This window comes from Parambassis ranga, chromosome 10 (genome assembly GCF_900634625.1).
Source record: "Parambassis ranga chromosome 10, fParRan2.1, whole genome shotgun sequence".
Lineage (NCBI taxonomy): Eukaryota > Metazoa > Chordata > Actinopteri > Ambassidae > Parambassis > Parambassis ranga.
Genome location: NC_041031.1, coordinates 8,620,254 through 8,643,304, shown reverse-complemented (window position 1 = coordinate 8,643,304; position 23,051 = coordinate 8,620,254). Strand labels below are relative to the sequence as shown.

At 39.9% G+C, this 23,051-nt stretch overlaps 1 protein-coding gene across 2 annotated transcripts in view; it reads left to right on the top strand.

Moving 5' to 3' along the window:
* Positions 1 to 22,219, top strand: part of ctnna1 (catenin (cadherin-associated protein), alpha 1) — a 63,774-nt gene extending 41,555 nt beyond the window's left edge. Inside the window, exons 14-19 of one of the 2 annotated variants that reach the window (XM_028415682.1) lie at positions 533 to 684; positions 4,262 to 4,372; positions 5,595 to 5,776; positions 9,495 to 9,600; positions 19,663 to 19,797; positions 20,839 to 22,219. In XM_028415682.1, coding sequence (XP_028271483.1) covers positions 533 to 684; positions 4,262 to 4,372; positions 5,595 to 5,776; positions 9,495 to 9,600; positions 19,663 to 19,797; positions 20,839 to 21,129 — 977 coding nt within the window. In that variant the 3' untranslated portion in view covers positions 21,130 to 22,219. The remainder of the gene's footprint in view (positions 1 to 532; positions 685 to 4,261; positions 4,373 to 5,594; positions 5,777 to 9,494; positions 9,601 to 19,662; positions 19,798 to 20,838) is intronic. The other variant, XM_028415684.1, reaches the window with a different exon arrangement.
* Positions 22,220 to 23,051: the final 832 nt, after the last annotated feature.

Sequence of the window (23,051 nt, the reverse complement as noted above, 5' to 3'; positions counted from 1 at the left end):
GTTCCCTTAAGCCTTCTGTTTTTTTCATGGAAACATTGAACTAATTAGACCAATACTCAAAACATTTTCTCCAAGTTTAATGCAATCCTTCCACATTTTAATGAATTGTTCAGAGGTCCCTGTCTATAGTTGTACTTCTTTCATCAGAGCACAATTAGTCCTTATCAGCAACCTTGAGGAAATCACTGAAAAAAAACCACAGATATAATTCTGTCAGAAGACTGACTGGTGATGGTTTATGTCAAGTAGCTTTTTGATAATCTGCTATCTCATGTAGATCAAAAGCTTACCCTAGGTAAACTGCTTTGATGAATTTTTTCATCTTGGTGCTAATGCTAATGCATACTGTCTGTTTTGGTTATGTTTTTGGTGTGTGGGAATCAGAGGTTTTAACTACATGTAGTTCTGTCTTTTTCGCATATATTTATACTGTTGTATCTTCTGTTATGTTCTTGTATGTTGGGATGAATTTTCAGTGACATTTCTTTTTCCCCTCTTTCTTACTTCCATCTCCCATCTCTCTTTCCTTCAGTCATGCCACGGTTCACAGAACAAGTGGAGTCTGCAGTGGAGGCCCTCAGTGCAAACCCCACACAGCCTGTGGATGAGAACGAGTTCATTGATGCATCTCGTCTGGTATATGATGGCATTCGCGACATTCGTAAGGCTGTCCTCATGATCAGAGTACGTCACACCACTTTTTTTTGTCAGTCTCGCACTGTGTGGCTTGAATTTTCTATCAGGTTGTTCAAACTAAATTTTCTTATCTTTCTTATTCTGTTCTCCCTGTTAAATCTGGATAGTGGTTGTTCCTGACTGTCAGGAGTAAACATAGGTACTTCACTTCAGGATTTGTTTTCTAATATTCACATTTTTGCCTTCAATCAAACTGAGGAGCTGTAACCCCCCTGAGAGCCACACAAATACTGTGTTGGGGCTCAAATTCATTATGTATTAACATTAATAACATTATTTAATGTAGTTTAATATGAAAGACTGAAATGTAAGTCATGTAATGCACGACAGCATGGGAATCCCTGCTTATTGTAGTAGAACATACGGCAAGTGGCCAGATGCTATTTTTAATGGTATTTGGGAAACTATATACGTACTGTTCTAGAAGCCGGTGATTAACTTGTCTCAGGCAAGAGCCGACCTAATTGACCAGACTTGCAATATAGTGTAACAACAGCGTTAGTTGTCTGTGGGTTAATGGCTTATGCTTGAGTAGAAACATAACTGAGACAGATGGTAGTGGGGTAGCATTCAAGCGTTACCTAATTCACTGACAATAAGCTGACATCCTAGCCCGTTGCAGCTATAAGAATGCAGAACAGATAGTTCTTAAGGGTTTATAGTGTGACTAGTTGAGCTACTTAAAACTGCCAAATCAAATTTCTCATGTAGGAAGTACGTTGATTTGTTTAAACCACTTCAGTACCTAATTATGCATTTACAACACTGAGTTACAATGTGCTGGTTGGCCGTATTGTGCCAACTTCCATTATTTTCAACACTTTAATCTTTTGAATTGGACTCATTAGTTCTGACAGCACATTTTGTGTTGACAGTGGTGCTCAAAAACTGTTCCTGGGCTCTCATTAATAATGTTACTTAGACATACACAAAAACCAAGTGAAAGATGGACCATTATGCTGTATTTGCATTATAATAGGAAATTGATTTAAGATGGGTTTTAATTAGCATTCTTTAGTCAGACTGCAGGCCTACATTCAGTTACCATCTGCCGTGACTCCACTTGTGTTATCCAGATGGATTAAATTCTTAACACTGGCCTGTGTGGTTGGCTGAACACTACCTGGTGGCTGAGTAGGTCCGTGTTGGTGATCATCTGTGTTAAAACGAAGGATTTTTATGTGTTTTTAAAAGTTTGCCTTGGTTAGAATTTATCTATATAACTTGTTCTGCTAAAGACCCTTTAGACTTAATTCCACTTGATTTGCTAGGAATTTTCTGATGAGGTGTGTCAGGTATTTATTGAAGGTGGCTGTGATCACTTAGCAAAAATAGCTTTTCGGCCTTGTAGTTAGGGTAATTCCAACTGCAACAATACAGCAGTCCCCTAAAACCTACTGGCTTACTTGCTGCTGTTTGTAATGGGATATATGTTTAATCAAAAAGATTTATCTTTACCTATGAAACCATTTTTGTCTGAAATGTCTTTTAAAGGCTCACTTTTTGTTTGCAAGAAGCCATATTCTGCTTCAAGTCTGAAGAAACACTCAAATCAGCCAAGTTGAATTGACAGTGAACCACCTCTTTTTAAAGGGCATTCACAAGCAAAAGCTCCAGCTATGTTTCTGTAAACCTTCACATGCATGGGCACCACAGTGGCCTAGTTTTAAATCAAAACAGACAAGTGTGTGGTTGGTGCTCTTAAGATAGACACGTCTTTAACCTCTGTAAGTGGTGCAGGGTCTATGTTGGACATCTCTTGGATATTTGACAGGCGGACAGGACCTTCTCCCCACCTACAGCGACATCAGAGAATATGCCTCCCAGACAAAAGACTGTCTCAACAGGGAGCTGCTGACAGTTAGATACAGGGGGCAGCTGTCTTTACCTTATGATTTGTGCAGTGCAGCACAGCCCAAGGTGAATTAGCTGGCTCTATCTTAAAAGAAAATAAAATCTACTTGACCCACAGTGGCCATAAGCAAAATGTCACAAACGGAATGACAGCAGAGTTGGACTAAACATATTTACCACAGCAGATAGTAATGTTTGATAAGACTCTATCGCTGCTTTTACCTTTTATTTGAATAAAACTGTAATTTCAGTTTATTCCTGATCTCACTTGAGGCCATGTACGCAAATCTACAGGTTTAGTTTGATGTATGAATGCTGGTCCTACTGCCTACAGATGCAGGTGCACATGATGCAATGAGGACCTACACATTTAATCTGAGTAACCTGTTTTGTCAAATAGTTTGGTATAAAAGCCATTATAAATGCTAATGGAAGCTTTGTCTGCTTTTGTCCAGAACAAGAGTACTAAACTACAGGAGTAAATGAACTCTTACTGCTTTTCTGGTCATGTGTGCCTCACATAGGTGACAGGTGAAATTGAATATTTTAGCTTTCAGATCACAGTAGGTATTCTTGACATTAAGGAATTAAGTATTGACCAATACATTTACCACAGCATGAAAAAACAATTAAAATTTATTTTACTGTTAGAGCAGTAAACTCAATGTGTAACCTGCAGGCTATTGTTGTCACATCTCCACAGTAGTTTCCCATAGGGTGCCCACAAAGAGCCATCATTTCAGAGCCTCCCACGTTTACAGGTGATCTGTTGCACGGGCCACAGCGGGTCATATCTCTGCCCCACTGAACAGCATTGTCTAGGTTGAAAGAGATGCCTATGAGTCACTACAGCTTTGTATCTGAAACCATACCCATAGTCCCTCAAGAACAAGAGCATCTCCATAAAGCAGTGTAAAGTTGTTTAGAGACCCTGTTTAGAGAGCTATTTTTAGATGTGAGGACTCCATCCAAATCCATTACAGGAGGGAGGTATTGAGACAGCTGGATAAGCACAAGTAGGGGCACAGGCGTGATAATACACCTTTATCTGTCCACATCATCTTCTCTGCCTATATCACCACCAAATACATTTTCCTGTCAGTCAGTATTGTATTTTGCCTTAAGCATGACCTGTTGAGATAGAAATTCTTTTGAATATTAATATTTATGGACAAAATGTTCCGCATGGCTTGCTTTGTATTCAGGGCAAGGGAACAAGTAAAGGATCAGAGATGAACTAGCTGAATTCCACAAGAACACAATTCATGCCTCACCCGCCTTTCTACAGATAGCGACAGATGGGACTCTGAAGCATTTTACTCCCAATATGTTTCATACCAGCTCCTACCTTCATTTTCTCTCTCAAAATGCACCGGCAGCACATTACAGTTGATTTACAAATTCATTTGGAGTTTACAGTTTCTGTACCAAGCAATGGGAAAGGAGACATTTATCTGATGCTGCCCAGCTGGCAGCTCCAAGGCATTTCTCATAGATAGTAAGCAGGTTTGTTATTTAATAGCACTCACAACTCTGTAGTATGCCAATATTATTTTATGTTCTCCACTTACTTACATGCAGCTTTTTGTTACCTTATGCTGCTTTATCTACACTTTCTCTTCAATACTTCGCACCACCATATGTTTTGGCCTTTTCTTTTAACTGTGTGTCTTCCTTTACCCCTTTTTCATTACCTCCTGTCCCATTTCAGACTCCAGAGGAATTGGATGACTCCGACTTTGAGACTGAAGACTTTGACGTGCGCAGCAGGACCAGCGTGCAGACAGAGGATGACCAGCTTATTGCTGGTCAGAGTGCACGGGTAAGTTGTACATCTTTTCTGGTAGTTTGCAGACATTCACATGTTGTGTTTCTCAGGTCTTAACTTGTCACACACCATTAGTAATACCTTGTTTGAAAGGTTAAAAGGGGAAACGGGTGTGCAGTACATACAAGAACAAATGTATATTTTCCATATGGGATATTGCATCTGTTCTACGGCGTCCTGTAGAACAGATGCTTGAAGACGGGTTATAAGCTTGTGTTATTTGCTTCATTTGCTGGGCTGAATATTGCCCAATAACTTAAGTAAATTTATTTAGCATGTTTGACATTAAGTAAGAGAAATAATGTTATCACTTGCCTGATACAATGAAATGTGTCTTGAAACATTATGTGCCAAAGAATGTTGGTATATCTTTCAGAGAGCTGCGAGTTTTAGAAACTGGGAATACAAATAAGAGTGCATTTCTGCCAGTTGTTAATTTGATAAGTGTTTTTCTTGCCCTGTTAATTGAAGAAGTGCAAATTTAAGCTCTTGTGTTCTGGGAGCATTGTCTGTGTCCTGATAGTATTATCATTGTGTTTGTGGTCACAATGCAAAGCATTTCAGTTCATTTTAAACTCAAACTTAATTGTAACTTTAGATGCTGCATTAATAATTTAAAGAATGTAGAGTTAATCTCAGTATTCCCTCATGGCAGAGCTATCCATCAGTACATTTCAAAACGATTTGTTTTGATCACTTAAGATTATCTGTCTGTTTTGTTAGGTGGGGTCTTTTCATCTTTGCACTACCTAAACTGAATTATTTGAGCTTAGGTGACTCTAGAGAGTTTAGAGTCCTATTTACCAGTAATGGAATGAACACTCCTGCGATGATATTCGATCTTCTTCTCTTAAGTGTCTGCCTACATTGGCCTGACAAGCTCATTCACTGAATGTCTGATTTCCTTTTGGGTAGCTGCCACTTAAGTGCCCAGCCAGGAGGATATATAGAACAGTGCTGAAACATATTTGCAATTGATATTAAGTATTGCCAAACAAATGGCCTTATATTGATTCTCTTTAGTGCCCATGAAGTTTAATGAATATACTGTAAAAATTGTAATGTCATCATAATTGATACACAGTTATCATTTAACCCACACAAATCCTCCACTTTGGCCTCAAACACCTTTTAAGAGCATGGTGTTTGGCCCTGGCAACAGAATGTTGAGGTCTTGTGTGCTACATTTTTGTGCTTTCTGTAATTTCTTCTTTAGGCTATCATGGCCCAATTGCCCCAAGAGCAGAAGGCAAAGATTGCAGAACAGGTGGCTAGCTTCCAGGAGGAGAAGAGCAAGCTGGATGCAGAGGTATCCAAGTGGGATGACAGCGGCAACGACATTATTGTATTGGCTAAGCAGATGTGCATGATCATGATGGAGATGACAGACTTCACCAGGTGAGTGTGAACGAACAGATTGGCTCACACCCAGAGCCAGCTTTTTTCTTAGCAAATTATAGCCTTTTTATTATTGTATTTTTTCTGTATTTTGTAATTTTTCTGGCCTCAGTGGGCAACTTAACAAATGAGGTAAAGTATGGCTGCATGATTTAAATAATGCCTTTGACAGATGATTAATATCAAAGTTTGCCTATATTCCTTTTTGAACCTTGGTTTCTTCATTCATAGGGCCCAGATATATATATAACCCTTTCCTCGCATTAATATTCCAGCACTTGAAGCAAAATGCCTCCAAGACAAGAATGCATGTTTAAGTTAAGCCTGTGTCAAATACAATCAACCAATCAGCCTCCATTTGTTCCCTAACGTTTGCCCATGTCTGCACAAGAATATGCAGCCAGTTTAACACTACTGTTCATGCATCAATGCTCCTCATTTTCCTTAAGCAGCACTGTAGGTAGGACTTTCTCCCTGATTATTTTTTCATCCTTCCATAATATTAATATGCACAACCATAAGCAGAGCATCACATCTTCCTCTCTGCTGGTACATGAATAAAGCTGTGTGAGCACAGCTCCTTCAGCAGAGCTGCTACAGGATGGGTACATTTGCCAGCATCAATTAATTGTTGGGACAGTACAAAAATTAGATGGTCAAAACAAAAAGTCTGAACATCTACTGCAATGCCCTAATGTCAATGAATACATTTGTTGAACCATTACCCTTAAAAAAAAGCACAAAAGTCAAAAAATAGTCAGAGCTTTGCCACCCAGATTTATAGTCTTGTCTTATTTTGTGGGTATGATGCTGCCTGTATTTGTGCCCCACTGTATTGATAAGATTGTGCCTTTTAAAATTTTAAAGTTATTTATAAGTAAGTTATTTAGAGGACATTAGAGTCACATTCTAATGAGAATGAAATGTTGTCTCTCCATCTTTATCTTCAGAATGGGTCAAAGATATTTTCTCTTTGGCAAAAGACACAGCACACTGAAAAGCTATTGTAGAGTTTGAAATACCAATACAGCCAGTGATCTGACTGAGGTCATACAGAACCTTGCAGTCCATCCTCCGAACCACTAAACAAAATATAATTGCCATTTTTTTTACATCTTCTTTTGTCTTTGATATCAATATAAATTTAATGCAAATTATACTACTTCCATCTGAGACCATTTATGCTTCTTTATTAGATGATTCCAGATTGATTTCTGTATAAAGGTTATTGATGGTGGAGACATTTGTATATATACAGGCTCATTTGTCAATTTTTACACATAGAGCAGGTAAAGGAATTAGATTAAACATAAAGGTAAAAGGTACAGAAATTGAGGAATGATTGTTGTCTTGGGCACTACATGTGCAATGCTGGGTGTATTTGTTCTAAACCTTCAAGGGTCAGTTGGGTATAAAACTTCCTTGCTGTGATGCATCGTATGAGGTCACTTGTTACTGCTGGTGTTCTGTTTCCAGAGCACAAGCTCCACCAGAACATTTTGTCAGTGCACTGGGTTACTCTGAAAGCTGGGCAGACTCTATTCCAGTTTTATTAAATATGTATGATGCGTTAAGTGACAAAGTCTGGCTAGAATCAAAACCATCTATGTATACCCTGCATACGGGTCAATGGATGAGGCACTGAGTAGAGTTAATGCTTAATGTAAACACACTAAGCCTTGTCACTTTGTCTACTGTCAGTTAAAGTCCAGCGTCCTTCATGTAAATAGTAGAAGAGAGATAAGGTTAGTGTTGTACTGCACTATTTTAGAGCTGAAATTGCACTACCAGTAATTTCTTACTTGGCACCTTGTGTACATTTGTGTGAGAGTCTGAAGGAACATACATGGACGTTTGTTGGGGAGAATATATGTCTTAGTATTGTGCCTTCATTCTTGCGTGTGATGGCAGCACATGGAAGGTCAGTAGATGGCTATTTCAGTCTGCACCCAAATTATTGCCCCCTCAACCTTGAGCTGGCACAAAACCCTGCCAAGGTTAATGCTGTATAAAGTAATTGATCTGGACCTTACTCCTGACAAATCTGCAGAGAGCGAGTGACTCTTGCAATGCTTATGGCTGTATGGCAGCTCTCATGAATAAGGCATGTGTGGCTTGGAAACATGCAACATATTTGGGAGCCACCTGTCACAATCCTATTCTGTGCAGTGCCTGCATTACACACATCTGGAGGCCTGTAGCTTTCACCAGACCTAAAGTCCTCACTATGAAAAATCTGATGAGGGTGCCCTCTTGTCTTCAGAAGGGCCTTTTCCCACTTGCCAGTTGCCCATATAGGCACAGCTGAAAATGCTTGGCCTTCTTAAGGGCTTAGGGCATCCTTGGTTAGGTATAAATCAGTGCTTGCTGTTTTTATTTATATAACTTTTTTTAATTGGGACAAACTACAGCATCATATGATCAACATTGTTTTTGTTAGTAAATATATATATATATATACATATACATATATATATTTAACTGCATCACAATGCCTCCAGCTCTGTCTCCAGGGGTTGACTTGTCCCCGGAGTGCTTCAAGTATGTGCTCTGACGCATGGCCTGTTCCACTAGGACCCTGGCTTGCTTTACATCAGAGCAGCAGAGGGAGAGCAGGAGAGGGGATGGGTTGGAGATGGGAGGGGAGGGAAGAGGAAGCGAGAGAACAGAACACAAAATTCCATCTGTTCTGGGTTGGATGGCTCATTTTTTAGCCTGGAGAGAGCAGCTTTGAATCCAATTTATGCTTCTTGCCAACTGTGTCCCAGAGTCCCTTGAGGGGGCAGAAAAATGGCAAATGGCTGGCAAGCTTTTGCAGTGGGTCAGGTCAGGGCTGGACTGACCTGTGATGGGACAGGCTTTGTTTGGCTTAAGAAGGGTCAAGAATGGATGCGTTGTTTTGGGGCAATGACCAGAGCCTTTGAATTGAATTGGTCTCTAATCTTTCTGCTTTCAATTCTCACCTCTTTTCGTCTCCTCTCCATTGTCCCAAACCTGTGACAAACATGGCCAAACAAATGGAAAGCTGGTGTGTGGGAGTGCTCGGCGGTTTAGAGGGCATCCAATATTTCTCTACTAACCAACACTAAACCACTCCAACGTGATTCTTAGACTTCTAATAAACCCTTCAAAGCTGCTTGAATAAAAAAAGCCCCAAATAGTAGATTGTACTGAGAGTTTCTGTTCTGATAGAAAACATATAGCACAGGTGACAGCTATAATATGACAGCCTGTGAATCTGTTTTTCCCGGGAATGTAGAGAATTAAAGCACTGTCAGTTTCAAGCATATTACCAATATATTTTGTCACACTTAAACGCCAGGAAAAAAAATGAGTTTTACGGTCTAAGCAGTGATGGTGATTCATCAGTGTAGTGGAACTTTTTTGGTCTGATTCTTTAAGGACAGATTTGAAAGTAAAGTGTGCCTCTGTACATTTAATGGATTGTAAAATGTTCTCAGTTCTTGCTGAACAATGTGGTGCCAGTGTGTGTTAATGTCTTATGTGTGTGGAATCATCTGTGCTTCGGCATACGCTTTTACTTCTGTGGCATTCCCCTGAGCTATTCCCATGGTTCTCGATGCGTTCCTGTGTCTGACCGAAAAACAACCTTCCAAAACAAACAGCCGCTCCATGACTGGGATGCTGCTCCCGCATATTGAATGAGTCTGCACTAGATCAAAAACGGTGACTGATCTTTCTTTGTTTTTCTCTCCAGGGGGAAAGGGCCACTGAAGAATACATCTGATGTCATCAGCGCTGCCAAGAAAATTGCAGAGGCAGGATCAAGAATGGACAAGCTGGGCCGCACCATTGCTGACCAAGTAAGTCATAATGAATCTTCAGTCCCTAAGGATTTCATGTCGAATACACCTTTGTGCTTGCAACCATAACATATAATGAGCTCTGTAGCAATGTACCACATTGAAAGAGTCCTATACATTGGAAGCAACACAAAGGGGGAAAACAAGACTTTCAGGTATAGACAATTGTTGCACAAATATGTGGGTCACCTTTTTTAAAAAATCACATGTAAGTGCTTTTGAAGCAAAGAAGTGATACTACCAATGTACATTTCTGCAATAAGGTGAAGTCCTTTCCTTGTATATTTACTTTACGGTACTTTCCTATTGTGGATTGCCATTGTAAAATCTGTGAATATGTTCATGGCATCCTGGTTATCTCTGATGCTGCCCCTGTAAGGGCCATCAAGTACATTATTGGTGTTTACTATTTAACATTCTTGGTTCACACCATAATGTTGATATTCTTGCAAGTGCCAAATACTTCCCAGCTCTTGTGCTGCTGAAACTGACATGGCTTCTTTTAGACTTATTAGAGATTTAGTACATCCAAAACTTTTTTATTGGTTTCTTTACTCAATTATCAATTCAGCTGCTTTACACTTACATAGTCATTTCTGTTTCTGTGGACCTTTACCAGTCTTACCAATTTCTCTAAGGATCAAATGCTTTTATTCATATCCTGCTTCCCAACTATGAATTCCACCATCTCTGCATATCTAGTCCTTACCCAAGAGACCATGGTTTTTGACATAGGGAAACACACATTCAATTATCCATGGCCCCATATTTCTCTTAAATACTTGCACTGTACCGCTCCTCAGGGAGACATTGTGCATGATTTATCGTCCAACTTATTCATGTGTCATCTCTTAGGCAGAGACTTACTGCATCTATGTCTGCAGTATGTATACATATATTGTTAAATCATGGAAGACTTAAGTTGTGATGTGAGCAGCAAGAAATGGTTGTCAGATTGAAGTCTTCTACTATAAAGATGTTGCATGTGTCTGTGGCTGAGATGTTCCAGCTTTGTTTCTACTAGTGTCCAAGAACACACATTTGTCCACGAAGAGACACATTGACTTTCGATGTCTGCCTTTGGATCTCAGTTCTGATAACAATCTTTGGTGTTGTCAGTCTTGCTCTGGGTTTGTAGACAACTAATCACATGTCAGATAATGTAGTAACACCCAGTTTGAGCTCATTTAAATATAATGTTTTATGGATGACTACATGTTTTTATTGCCTTGAATGGACCAATAGCAAGTTTTTACCCATTATCAGATATCAGCCTATAAACAAGGTCAAGGTTTTCCTATACATGCAAGACTTGTATAGTTTTTTTCCCAAGTGTATCTGTTATTCTTTTTCAATTTGCTGCACAAGCAGGGGCTTCAGTTATTCCTTCACATGCTGGAAACATCTGCATTTCGCTTTCAGCAGCGTTCTCTCCCCCATAGTCTGACATAATGAGCTGCTGGCCTCTCTGAGCCCTGCACGTCTGATATTTTATTTAAGGTGCCCTCAGATCCTTAATATTACAGGCCCACGTCTATCACGAGGTAACAGTATTACCTGTACTGACCTAATTGCATTTGAATCATCTGAATAGGGAATAAGCTGCTCTGAAAAGCGACTTTTTTATGCCTTGCTATCGCTTTTGAAGATTCTTATTCACTTTAATGAAAACAGTGTTATCCCCTAAAGAAAACAGATGGGAACTGTGCAGGTGTGTCAGTTTGTGTTTATGTATGTGCATGCCGCATAGGAACATGTCTGCTGATTAGCATGCCTCTCTGTGGGGATACATATGTACGGATGTGTTAGATGTAGGTGACTATTTTGTTCTGTTTGCAGCTACTCGTTTCTATATCTTCTTCGTGTACATGTGATTTGTGTATGTGTGTATGCACACTATTAGAGGATTTTGGGGTTTGAAGCACTCAAAGTATGAATAAATGAAGAGCTTTGGCTGTTGTAGTAGACGTCTGTGCCAAGAGTGAGGACCCCTTCAGCCTCTGAACCCATCCAGCTGTCCCTCTTAGCCTTTCTCTCTCAGCAGAGACCAAAACACTAGCAGACCAGGCGACTCTTACCCATAACACATCATTTCAGGCTCCCAGGAATGGACATGGGGTAGAGAGGAGGAGAATGATAGAAAGATAAGAGAGGTAGAAGAAGGGGCAGTGCATTTGTGTGGAGAGAGAGGTACATACCTCTTGAGAGCTGAATCCATTAAGAGTGCTTCGCCTTTTAATTAGCAACATAATTACCAGGTGGCAGTTTTTTGAAATTTATTTACGCAGTTTATATTTAGAGACATATCTCTAACAAAGCAGGAGATGCCACAGGCCCACTTGCAGCAAAGGCATGGCACATTGGGATGGTCTACATACTTGAGCAGCAATAGTTAAGTGAATCACTACCAGGATACGCACATACCGACAGAGTCACAGGCGCAAAGGCAATGCTGGGACTACTCATTAACCTAGGCATATTAATCACTTGCGCTCTGTGCCTCTGGCCTGCGGGGCCTGTGAGGGTTTGCTCCTCATATAAAACACATTGGCAGATGGTCCCAGACTGAAAGCACAGCATCTCACCCCACATTTTCCTTTGCAAGACAGCGTCATGGTGTGTTTTGGTACAGGAATATTGTGTTCGACAGAAATGTGCAGGTGGGCATCGTCTAGCTTTGAGTTTCGGAAAAAACAGTTAAATACATGTAATAGAACCTTATTAAAATTTAAAGAAATGAGTGTAGTGCAGAGATGAGCGGTAGGATTTAGGTCATTGCCGTACAAAGGTCTGCACTGCAGTTTATTAAGAATTTATGACCCTCCTCTGCAGGGCACCTTATGAGAATTCCATCTGAGTGGGTTGGTAAACAAATAATGCTATGTAATTGAGATTTATAATGCAAATATGTTAGCCACTATGTAGCTCATAAATTTCTGCTGCTTGCCTCCTCACCACATAAACACTTGCATGTACACATGCAAACAGATGCACATAAAATAAGGCTTGCATATTTAGAGAAGGGGCTTGCGCTAGCTCTGTGTGTGTTTGTTGTGCAAGCTTTATTCTCATGATGTATACTGACATACATAGTGTACTTTTCCAATTTGCATTCAATCAGTAGAGATTTATGGTGATCCATGGGCTCTGTTGCTGGTCACAGTCTAATCCTGACTCTGGCCCTAGACGCTTTATAGCAGACAGGGCTGTAAATTACTTACTGCAGTGGAGAAGTAAAATCAGAGAGAGCCCACAAATTCTCAGCTCAGCAGGTCAAGGGTCAGCCCTCAGCTAACCACAGTTTAGCCCAACTAAGTGAAGTCCTCTTTTTTAACTGATTGTTTTATAAGACATTCATCCAGTGAAAGTTTTTTGTTAATTCTTAAAAAAAAATCTTGGCAATAGTTTGATATTTTAGTGGAGGATTGGGTGACGATTATAAAGTTATGTATATATTATGCATTTTAAGGCTTTGGGAAAAAGGAAACATGCCAAAAACCTGTAAGTGTGAATGTTTAAACACGACTGTTTGTACTGACTGTTTGTACTGTTATCTGTTATCAGTTTTGCTTACAAGTAAAGCAGTAAAATGCTTGACTGACAGGTGCAGCATGAACATTAAAAATTGATGAGGGAGATTTAATTGGTCCCTGTGGTTACCTTTTAAAGTGTTTTTTTTTGTATGTGTGTTTTTGTCCCAGCTTGATTTTTTTTCCTGTCATACCCAGACTCTCTGTCTGCTTCAATGTCACATTAACATTCCCAAGTGGCAGTGTGATTGAATTGGGCCCATCTAAATATGGGCCATCTTTTTAGCAGATGCATTGAGGATAACTGGCTAACAACACTTGGTTTGAAAGTAAAAAAAGAAAAAAAAAAGACCAGCAAAATCAAAACTTGAAACTATTAATTAGGTTGTACACAGACAACACCAGCAACTTCTTCAGAGCTCGTATAAAAAGTCTGTTTTATCCACCAGCAGAACTTTAGTGCTGAATATGGTGAAACTCTTCCCTTCTTGATTTTGTGTCCTGTTTTATCTCACATTCTTATATTCACATTCTACTCAAAGTACTCTACTCGAAGTACTTAATATTGCAAATATTTTTTATAGTACTATTCTTTTTTTTTTAAATACCAAATTAATATTTATTTTGTCTAAATTGTGAGTTCTAAGTGATCATTTATATGTTGCCTCTTAGTTCTTGCCTAAAGAAGCACAGCGGCCTTTCTCTTTGTTTCCTGTATCTATGGATCTCAGTCATGCTATTTTTTCCCCCCAGTAACACTAAGAACACCCCACACCACTCATACCTTAGTATTTCTACAACCTCTATGGCAGTTAGTAGAGTCAATGGTTAATTATTCACAGCCCTTGACTGTTGGATTTGTTGCTTCCCTTATACGATGCCTTACTCTTGTTTGCACATTATATTATGCGTTTATTTTAAAGTGAGCAGTGACAAATCATCATCACTTTTTAATGTGCTTTTGCTGCAGGTGTTGTAACTACTGCTTTTCATTTTAGAAGTCAAGAAAATATTAATTTGCCCAGGGGGTGACTAAACCTTTAGTGGGAAAGTAATATATATGACAGCAGAAAAGCCACATGTGGAAGCATGCCTGATGGGCTAAGGTTGTGGATTTTCCTTCCTTCCTTCCTTTGAGCTATGAAAATCCATCTCCAACACAGCACAGTCAAGCTCACCTGAATGAATGTGTGCTTGAACTTGTCTTTTAACTGTGGCAAGAGAACAAATTGTGCTGTCAGTATGTCGTGATATGGAGTGATTTATAGAGTTGAGGTAAACTTATCAGGATTTTTTCTGTTTTCACTGTACGTTATAGTAGAACAGCCACTATAATTACACACAGACCTAATGCATGACAGCAAGATATACTGAAGATGAGGAAAATAGTCAAAATTGCAGAGATTAGTTTGTTTTCACATTGCATAACATTCACAATGACAACCAATTGCCAAGGTAAAGTTTAAATTCAAAACAGATTTGAACAATTTTTGTACTTGTTTACAAACACATCCCAACACATTTAAAGAAATGATCTTGACAAAATACCAGGAACAAATCTACTGAAGCCCAGCTTTAGCGTACAAAAGTCTAGCAAGCCTGTAAACACACCACTCCTTACCGAAACAACTTATGTCAACCTGACTTACCAAGAGCTAAGAGTTTCTCCTAGTGGTGAAATGTTAAGAAAAAACAGCATTATGACATTTTTTTCAAACTAATATTTAGCTTGTGGCTAGACAAAAGGGATTGGTGAGCTCTTGTGAGAAATAAGCCTTTGTGCAAAAACATTAACCTCATATGTAACCTCTCTTAGATCTTAGGACAGCCAGTAGACATTTCCTCATGACTAGGACTGACTGAAAAAGCAAACATTAGAAAACGCTTCCTTTTGTTCATGGCCTCGTGGCATTCCCCAACAGGTTGCTGTCAGCGACACATTAGAATGCTGCGCTGTCAGTAAATATTGGAAATTGGCATTTCCTCTGGGTGATGTGTCCGGAAAGGTCAATGTGGGGCATCAGCAGCGCAGTGGCTCTATATAATGGAATTCACCGGAACTGTATGGCATTTGCAATGATGGGACCCGACCATCCCGGTGATCATTTATATCATAGATTATTACTCAACACAAAGCACAGAGTGTTTAGTTTTGTACAGAAGTCTGCTTTGTTGTTTGCATCGCCTCATTTCCCTTTGTTATTGTGAGGGGAATAAAAAGGTTTTTGCTTTAGTTTGCACTGTGCTCTGAACCTCTTTGGAAGTAAGAGCTTAAATGCTTAGGAATGCAACAGTCGGACAAGTACTTCATAAATATTAAATACACTAAAACTCACGTTAGCCATTGTTATTTAATGATTCAATTAACAAATTAGAATAATGATCTGCTCTATTTTACCCATTCATTTTTCTCTTGAGGAAAAAGTGAAGATGCACGAACAACAGCACAAGAACCGTTGACATTTCTGCCTGTACTGCTGGCTCCTTTTTGAAAGATAGTGACTCACCTTTTCTATTAGTTTGCCTTGAAAAGTTATCTGGAGTTGTGTGATGAAGTCTCTCTTTCTGCATTGCCATCTCTCAATAGTAGCTGACCAAGCAAGGTTAACTGTGCCAGTCCTTAACTGGCCACACAGCATGCAGAAAAAGCATGGGCCTATATGAACTGGCATCAAGGGCCTATTACAGCAGCACTTAGACAAGACAAAAAATGCAATGATGTGTTCTAATAGTTTTAAGTCCTTTTCACGCAAGAGCAGCTTTGTTTTGTGAAATGGAAATAAATAGTTTGAATAGCAGGGCTAGCACGCCCTGCGTATACTGTATCATAGGTTGGATGAATACACCCAAATTGCATGCCCTATTTGTTGTGTGCTCTTCAAGTTATTCACACCGTTATGTTTAAATGTAAACCTGGAAATATTTCTTGCCAAGATGTCAGTTACCTTCACACTGTTTCTAGGAACATTAATAGAGCAGATCAGGCATCAAATTGTGAACAGCGCCTGTGTTACTGGTTTGTGCTACTAAAACAATGCAAGGTGTATTTGTCTCTTCTCTGTGCAACTTATGTATTCACATGTCACAGTCAGACCAGCCTTGCTGAGTTTCCTGAGTGCCGAGTGAAGCCAGCAGCTGAGCCGAGTATAAGCACAAGTGATGCTTTCACAGTGCCCTGCTCTTAGCCGTCTGAATACTTCCCCAAGCCTTCATTAGCATGGCTGCTGCATTCAGCCTCATCCCTGGTCTTTGCTATTGCATGTGTGCATGTGTGCATCTGTGCACACACGCACACTCACCTCTCTCTCTCTGTATCTTTCTGTCTCTCTCTCTCTCTGACTTAAACACCCCTCCCAACTACAGTTGAATCCTCTTGTCTACGTTCCTTTTCCCCAGCTGGATTTCTCCCTCTTATTTACTCCTCCACACCGTTCCCATCTGGCTCACTCTTCATCCTTGCCTTTTCTCCTACTTATTTTTCTCTCTGGTTCTTTCCTCTTCTTTTTTAACCTTCCCTGCCTGTCCCATTTTCTCTGGTCTAACAGCCATGAATTAGTCCTCTCCTGTATGATGATCATCCCCTCCAGCTCTTTTTCCTTATCTCCCCTTGCATACCTTTCTGTAATAGAATGCCATCTTTTACATCCCAGTCCTCTCGTCCTAACCTGTCCGTTTGTTAATCAAGAGTAGATGATAATGATAGAAAAGACATGGACATCCTTTACTGAATTAGCCATGTACCTGCCACAAGTTTTGGCAACTTTCCTGCATCAGCTGTGTATGATTATTTTTACACATTTCCATGGTAAATTGAAGAAGAATTATAGTAATTTTATAACTTTCAAAGATTGCTATTGGCAAATACATCAAAATTGCATGAAGAGTCAATATCTACAGTGTTGACCTTTTTCTTGATAACTTCTGCAATTTGCTGTGGCATTTTGAATATCAGCTCCTGGACCAATTCTATATACTGATGGCAAGTCATTCTTGCCTTATCAGTGCTCGAAGGTTATAACAGCTTGTAGGCTTTGGCTCCTCCACCTGTTTCTTGAGAATTGGTCATAGGTGCTTAATCGGGTTAAAATCTGGGAAGTTTCCTGGCCATGGACCTAAAATTTCAACGTGGTGATCTCCAAGCCACTTTATCGCTTTTGCCCTGTGATGATGGTGCTCCATCATGCTAGAAAACGCACAGATCTTCACCAAATTGCTCCTGGATTGTTGGCTAAAGTTGCTCTTGCAGGACCTTTTGGTACCATTCTTAATTCATGGCAGTGTTTTAAGGCAGAAATGTGAGTGAGACCAAAAATCTTCCAGCAGTCCCAAAAAGTCTGAAGGGAGCCTCATCAGTGGAAAAAAAACTTTGGACAAGTCCTCTGCTGTCCAATCCTTGTACATTCTGCAGAATTTAAAAAATTTCAATAAAATGTTTTTTTCTTGGAGAGAAGTGGCTTCTTTGCTGCCCACCTTGACATCAGACCATTGTCAAAAAGTCTTCGCCCCTCTGTGCGTGCAGATGCACTCACACCTGCCTGTTGCCACTCCTGAGCAAGCTCTGTACTGTGGCTACACGATTCTGTAGCTGACTCCTTAGAAGAAAGCAGTCCTGGCAGTTGCTTGACAATCCTGGACGTCTTGAAGCTTTCCTCACAGTGGTTGAACCTCTCTCCTTGAAGTTTTTGAGGATCCGATAAACTGTTTTTTCAGGTGCAATATTCTTAGCAGCAATTGCCTTTTGTGTGAGGCCACTTTGATGAAAAGCAATGATGGCTGCATGAGTTTCTTTGGAGTTAACCATTGTTACTACAAGTGGGGTGATGATTTCAAGGCTTCTCTCCGTTTGTAACCCTAAATGAAAATGGTAAACACCAAGAAGAAAGCTAGTTGTATTTGTGTATGAGTGTGGTGGGATTTGTTAGTTATACTTTTTGCCCTTCTTCTATAGTGTTCCATTTAGGACCCCCTTAAAAATCAGATGCTACATCTCAAGGGGCTATCCTTGAATAAATTCAAATACATACAAATCTCTCCCGTGCACAGTGTTGAATGAGCGCCATTGTGTTGGCTGGTATGGTGTGTAAATGCATGCCTGCATGCATGGCTGTATGTCTTGGAGTGAGTGCACTATATTCAGTTGAGCACTCTGTACTCCCACAAGGGATACTGATGTGCTCAGCAGGATTAGGCACATCATAAGTCCTAGTCTGTTTGAAGTGTCCAAAAATCATGATCCCAGTTATGCGTCCTCTTCCTCCCTTTGTATAAAAAACAGGGATTTTGTCACCTTTCTTTAAGGTTAGTTCTTTTAAGTAGTAGTTAAAGGACATTACAGCCAATTGGGAAAATACTGTGGAGCCCACTCTCTCACTTAAAGACAGACAAAATGCCCCTTCATTTAGCACCTGCAAATACTGGTGTTTTAGCCGGTATTTTCTTCAGGCTTATTCATTCACTGCCACTGAGATCGGTATGTAATGTGAAAAGATACCAGCCTCTGATCATTTCTGATTTAACGTTGTGGCTCAGGTCACTCTGATGATCTGTGTTAAATTGCCCGAGCCCCATCCGAGTGTTTACATCTTTCACTTGATGAGTAGCTAAGAAGAGTACTGTGGCCTAATTACTATGCTGGCAGGGGGCTTGTTTAGCAAACCAGGAAAGGGGCTGGAAATGGAGTTCCAAGGTAGAGCCCAAGTCTAATTATGATGAGATGAAATAATTCAAAAAGATTGCCAATGCTAAATGAGATGCATTTGTGGAGCTCTTCACATACTGCCACTTTCAAGTGGATTTTATGATAATTTATTGGGTTTCTTGAAGTTGATGGATGTTTTTATGGTTTCATTGTGTTGTGTGTTTTGTGTACCTAGCGAACTCCTGACAATATTGTTGTGCCTTGTTGAAAAAATAGCTTTTTAAACTTTGTTCTGAACCTATGGTCTTAAAATTGTTTTGCTACACACATTTAGCTCTCTCCCCTCCGCTGCATGCTCTTTCTCAGAATTAATTGTATTTGAAGCAGTTTAGTTGCACATTCACACCTAAGGGCTTTGTTTACTTTTTGGTCTGTGAATGCAGATTACTGACAGCTGGGGGTAAGATTTCAAAAGCATTTGTGGAGTGCTTCTGTTTACACCTTCAGTCAAGTCGTCTGGTTTCCAACAAGACTCCACACAAGATCATTACCATTAGCAGTTGATTGACAGCACTGTTTGCCTCTTAGTAGAATCAGCATTCTGTGTGACTTGATCATGCTTAACCTTGTGAAGATGAGTTATCAGTCTACCCGGTTGTGGGCGTGTGTTTGTCATTTTTGTTCCGAGTGCGTCCCTAATATGGATGTCTACCTTATCTGTCACACTACTGCTGCATTATCTTGAGAGTGTGAGATCATTGCTGCTGTAGAAGTACATACATATTTAGGCTGTGCCAGCAAGTGACTGAACTGACAAAAATGGATAGAGTGCAGCACCTGCACACAGATCCTTTGATAACCCTTTACTGATGTGTGACTCTTTTTCTCTTGCAGTGCCCTGACTCCACCTGTAAGCAGGATCTGCTTGCCTATCTGCAGCGTATCGCCTTGTATTGCCACCAGCTCAACATCTGCAGCAAAGTCAAGGCTGAAGTCCAGAACCTTGGAGGGGAGCTGGTCGTCTCTGGAGTAAGTTCAGCCTCCTCTTAAGCACTAGCACATGTTGTCTAATAATGGCAGTCTTTATTACATGGAGGCCCCACAGAGCCCACACAAGGAGCAGAAGAGCAGTTGAAGTGGGGTATTACATTTTATCTGAAATGAACTATTTTTGACACGTGCAGAAGCCAATAAGACCTGGTTGCAGCAATGCACTTTCAAAGGTAGCAAAGCGCCAGTGGAGAAGATTAACAGTGAGACAGGAAATTCATGTCGGCACACATTGTACTTTGGTGAGCAGCAATCGATGTAAACAGAGCTGCAATCATTTACAGTAAGATCTGCACAGAATGTCTTTAATTTCTAGCCAAAAGATGATTAAATCAATAGAATGCGTTGGCTACTTAGTGAAGTTTTATTATGTATTGTTGCCCAAATAAATTAAAAATACTATAACAGAGTGGCATTGGCTGTTGGTTGGGAATTGTTAATGATTAATTTTCTGCACTGTAATTTGCAGCTTATATTTTAAATCGAATAAACATATAACACAAATAATGGCTTTCCCTGTATTACAAACAGCCAAATGTTTCCTAATCTTTTTACCACCCAAGATAACACTGGGCTAGTGTTTACAGATCATGTAAGCATTAACCACTTACTCGCCAGCGGAATTAATAAAAATACCTCTTTGTGCAGGAAATAATGGATCCCTCCCTCCTCAGGGCCGAAACATAAGTCTGCTTCCAACACTTGCAGTCACCTGTGTGTCCGGGGCTATTAAAGTGTGGAGATTAAATTAGTGTGACCTTTTTACATATTCTCAAATTTGTCACATATGTTTGTGTGCCAGACAAGGAAAGGGCTGTTAATTCTACAGTACAAAAGCTCAAGTCCTGGTTTTTCCCCAGAACACTTGCAGTGTATAACTGGATGCCATTAGAGCGATGGGTAGGGTTTACTTTTCACCTAGCATGAATTCAAGAATGAGCTAATTAAAAAAAGACTGGCTGTGTTTTCACTGTTTTACATAACTGACTGTCTCTCTGCTCTTTTCTCATGCATCTTTAGCTGGACAGCGCCATGTCCCTCATCCAGGCTGCAAAGAACCTGATGAATGCCGTGGTGTCCACCGTCAAGGCTTCCTATGTCGCTTCGACCAAATACCAAAAGAACAAAGGCATGGAGTCCCTCAACATGCCAGCCATCTCCTGGAGGATGAAAGCTCCCGAGAAGAAGCCTCTGGTGAAGAGGGAGAAGCAGGATGACGGCCAGACCAACAGAGTGAAGAGGTCCTCTCACAAGAAGCATGTCAACCCGGTGCAGGCTCTGAGTGAATTTAAAGCCATGGATAGCATCTAAACCCCATCTCCCCTCTATATTTCATTCAGGATTATGACCAATGAGTTTATATATAGATTGAGCTGGTTCTTTCAGAGAAGATGCTTTTAACACATTTCTTCTATCTTTCCATTGAAGGCTTGTCTGTCTGACCCACTGTTCTTACAAATATATTCCATAAGCTCAGTCTGTAGCATCGACTTGTCTCTTCTATGGAAAATGCAGTTCGAGGGAAACTGGACAAAGGCATTTTTTTATTTCCCATTTCTCTTTCATGTATATGGGAAGAAACAGAGTGGATTTAATAGATATAGAAACTAATTCCATGAGGCTTTTGATTTTGTATTCTAACCAGTTTTACAGTAAAACTACGGGCTCTCTGGTATCTGATTATGGCCAAACACCTTCTGCACAGCAAATATTAACTATGCAAGAAAACTGCTTTTTTTTTTAACTTGAACAATAACTGTAGTTCATTTTGATGTACTGGGCTAACTGGTAAGATTGATACATGTTAAATCAAGATATTTTCCATGTGTGCCTGCTTTTCTATAACTTAATACATATTGTGTTATGACACTATAAATGGATCAAGTGAAAACTGACAAGACAACATTCTGACTGTAAGATGTGGCCTGAAATAATATGTGTTTTTTTATGTTCATAAAACCAAAGGTGACAGATTATTCTTCTCACCCTTCTGTTTTGCTACAAAACATGTTCATTTGTTTGATCCTATACTTCACACACACACACACACACTTCCATTCTCCAATTTCAGTCAAACTCTGTAAATTGGCCCCAGCTTCTGTGCATCTGGTAGAACCCAGTGGGCTAAAGAATGAGCAGACCATGTGTCGGTACTGTCCAAATCCGACGAGCTTCATTAACTGTCAATGAGACCAAACACCTCCACATCCTGAATGTGTCCAAATTGAGGGATCAATATGTTTTCTCTTTACTGCTTAGAGTTTGGCAAGGAAAGGAGGCGATTTCACTGCCTTTTAAACTCTGGTTATTGTTTTGTATTCCTTAAGCTTGAACACTATCGAGATTTTATGTCCTGTACAATCTTTAATAAAACATAGAATTTGGAGCTTTAAAATGAAAACATGTTTTTTTTTTTCCTGGGATGGATTAGCTCTGTGCAGCCTATTTTCCAGCCATGCCAGAATGGTGCAGTGGTCTGAGGCTGTGAAATCCTGCTGCTTTTGGTCTTGGGGATGAAACTTTTTGTTTTGCTCATTTGACATCTGTGGACTGTTGCAGGATGGCCATGTGAGGGTATTTGACAGGTGGATATTTTTAAGGTAGAACAGCATTTTTGAGTGTTTTCAGTAGTTTGTTTTTTCCCCTCACTGTTCATCCTTTGCTGTATTGTTTAGATTTGAATCTGGAGTGATATCAGAACACTTTGCTGTGGATTTTTTGTTTGTTATTGAGAGCTGACTTATTAGTGCACATGTTTCTTATATTAATGTGCCTGCTTTATATCTTAATAAACAATTAAAGTGAATCCAAGGCGCTGTTTTTCTGTTTACTTACATCAACATACACTCATATTATTGTATGTGGAAAGTGAAAGCCCTGGAGTCTAATGTTGGTTTTAGTGTGTTCATTTGTTCTTATTATACTCTATATACATACCTCCAAATGATCTTGGTTACTGACTTGAGGGCTGTATACAGTATGTACTTGCATAATTGAGTTTTTCTGCTGTTTGGAAAAAAAAGCAGCTTTTAGCATCACAGATTTTATCCTCATGGTGGTTCATCTTAAACAACACTGCATCGAGAGACCAGAGAGAGTGCACTATGTGAAGCAACAAAGTATTTGCCATGAATTGGCTGTTTCCCCCAAAGTGCTGCAGTAATCGCACATCAGTTGAGTTGGTCTGAGTCATTGCTGAGAGGCCACTGAGAAGACAAATCCAGCTTTTCATA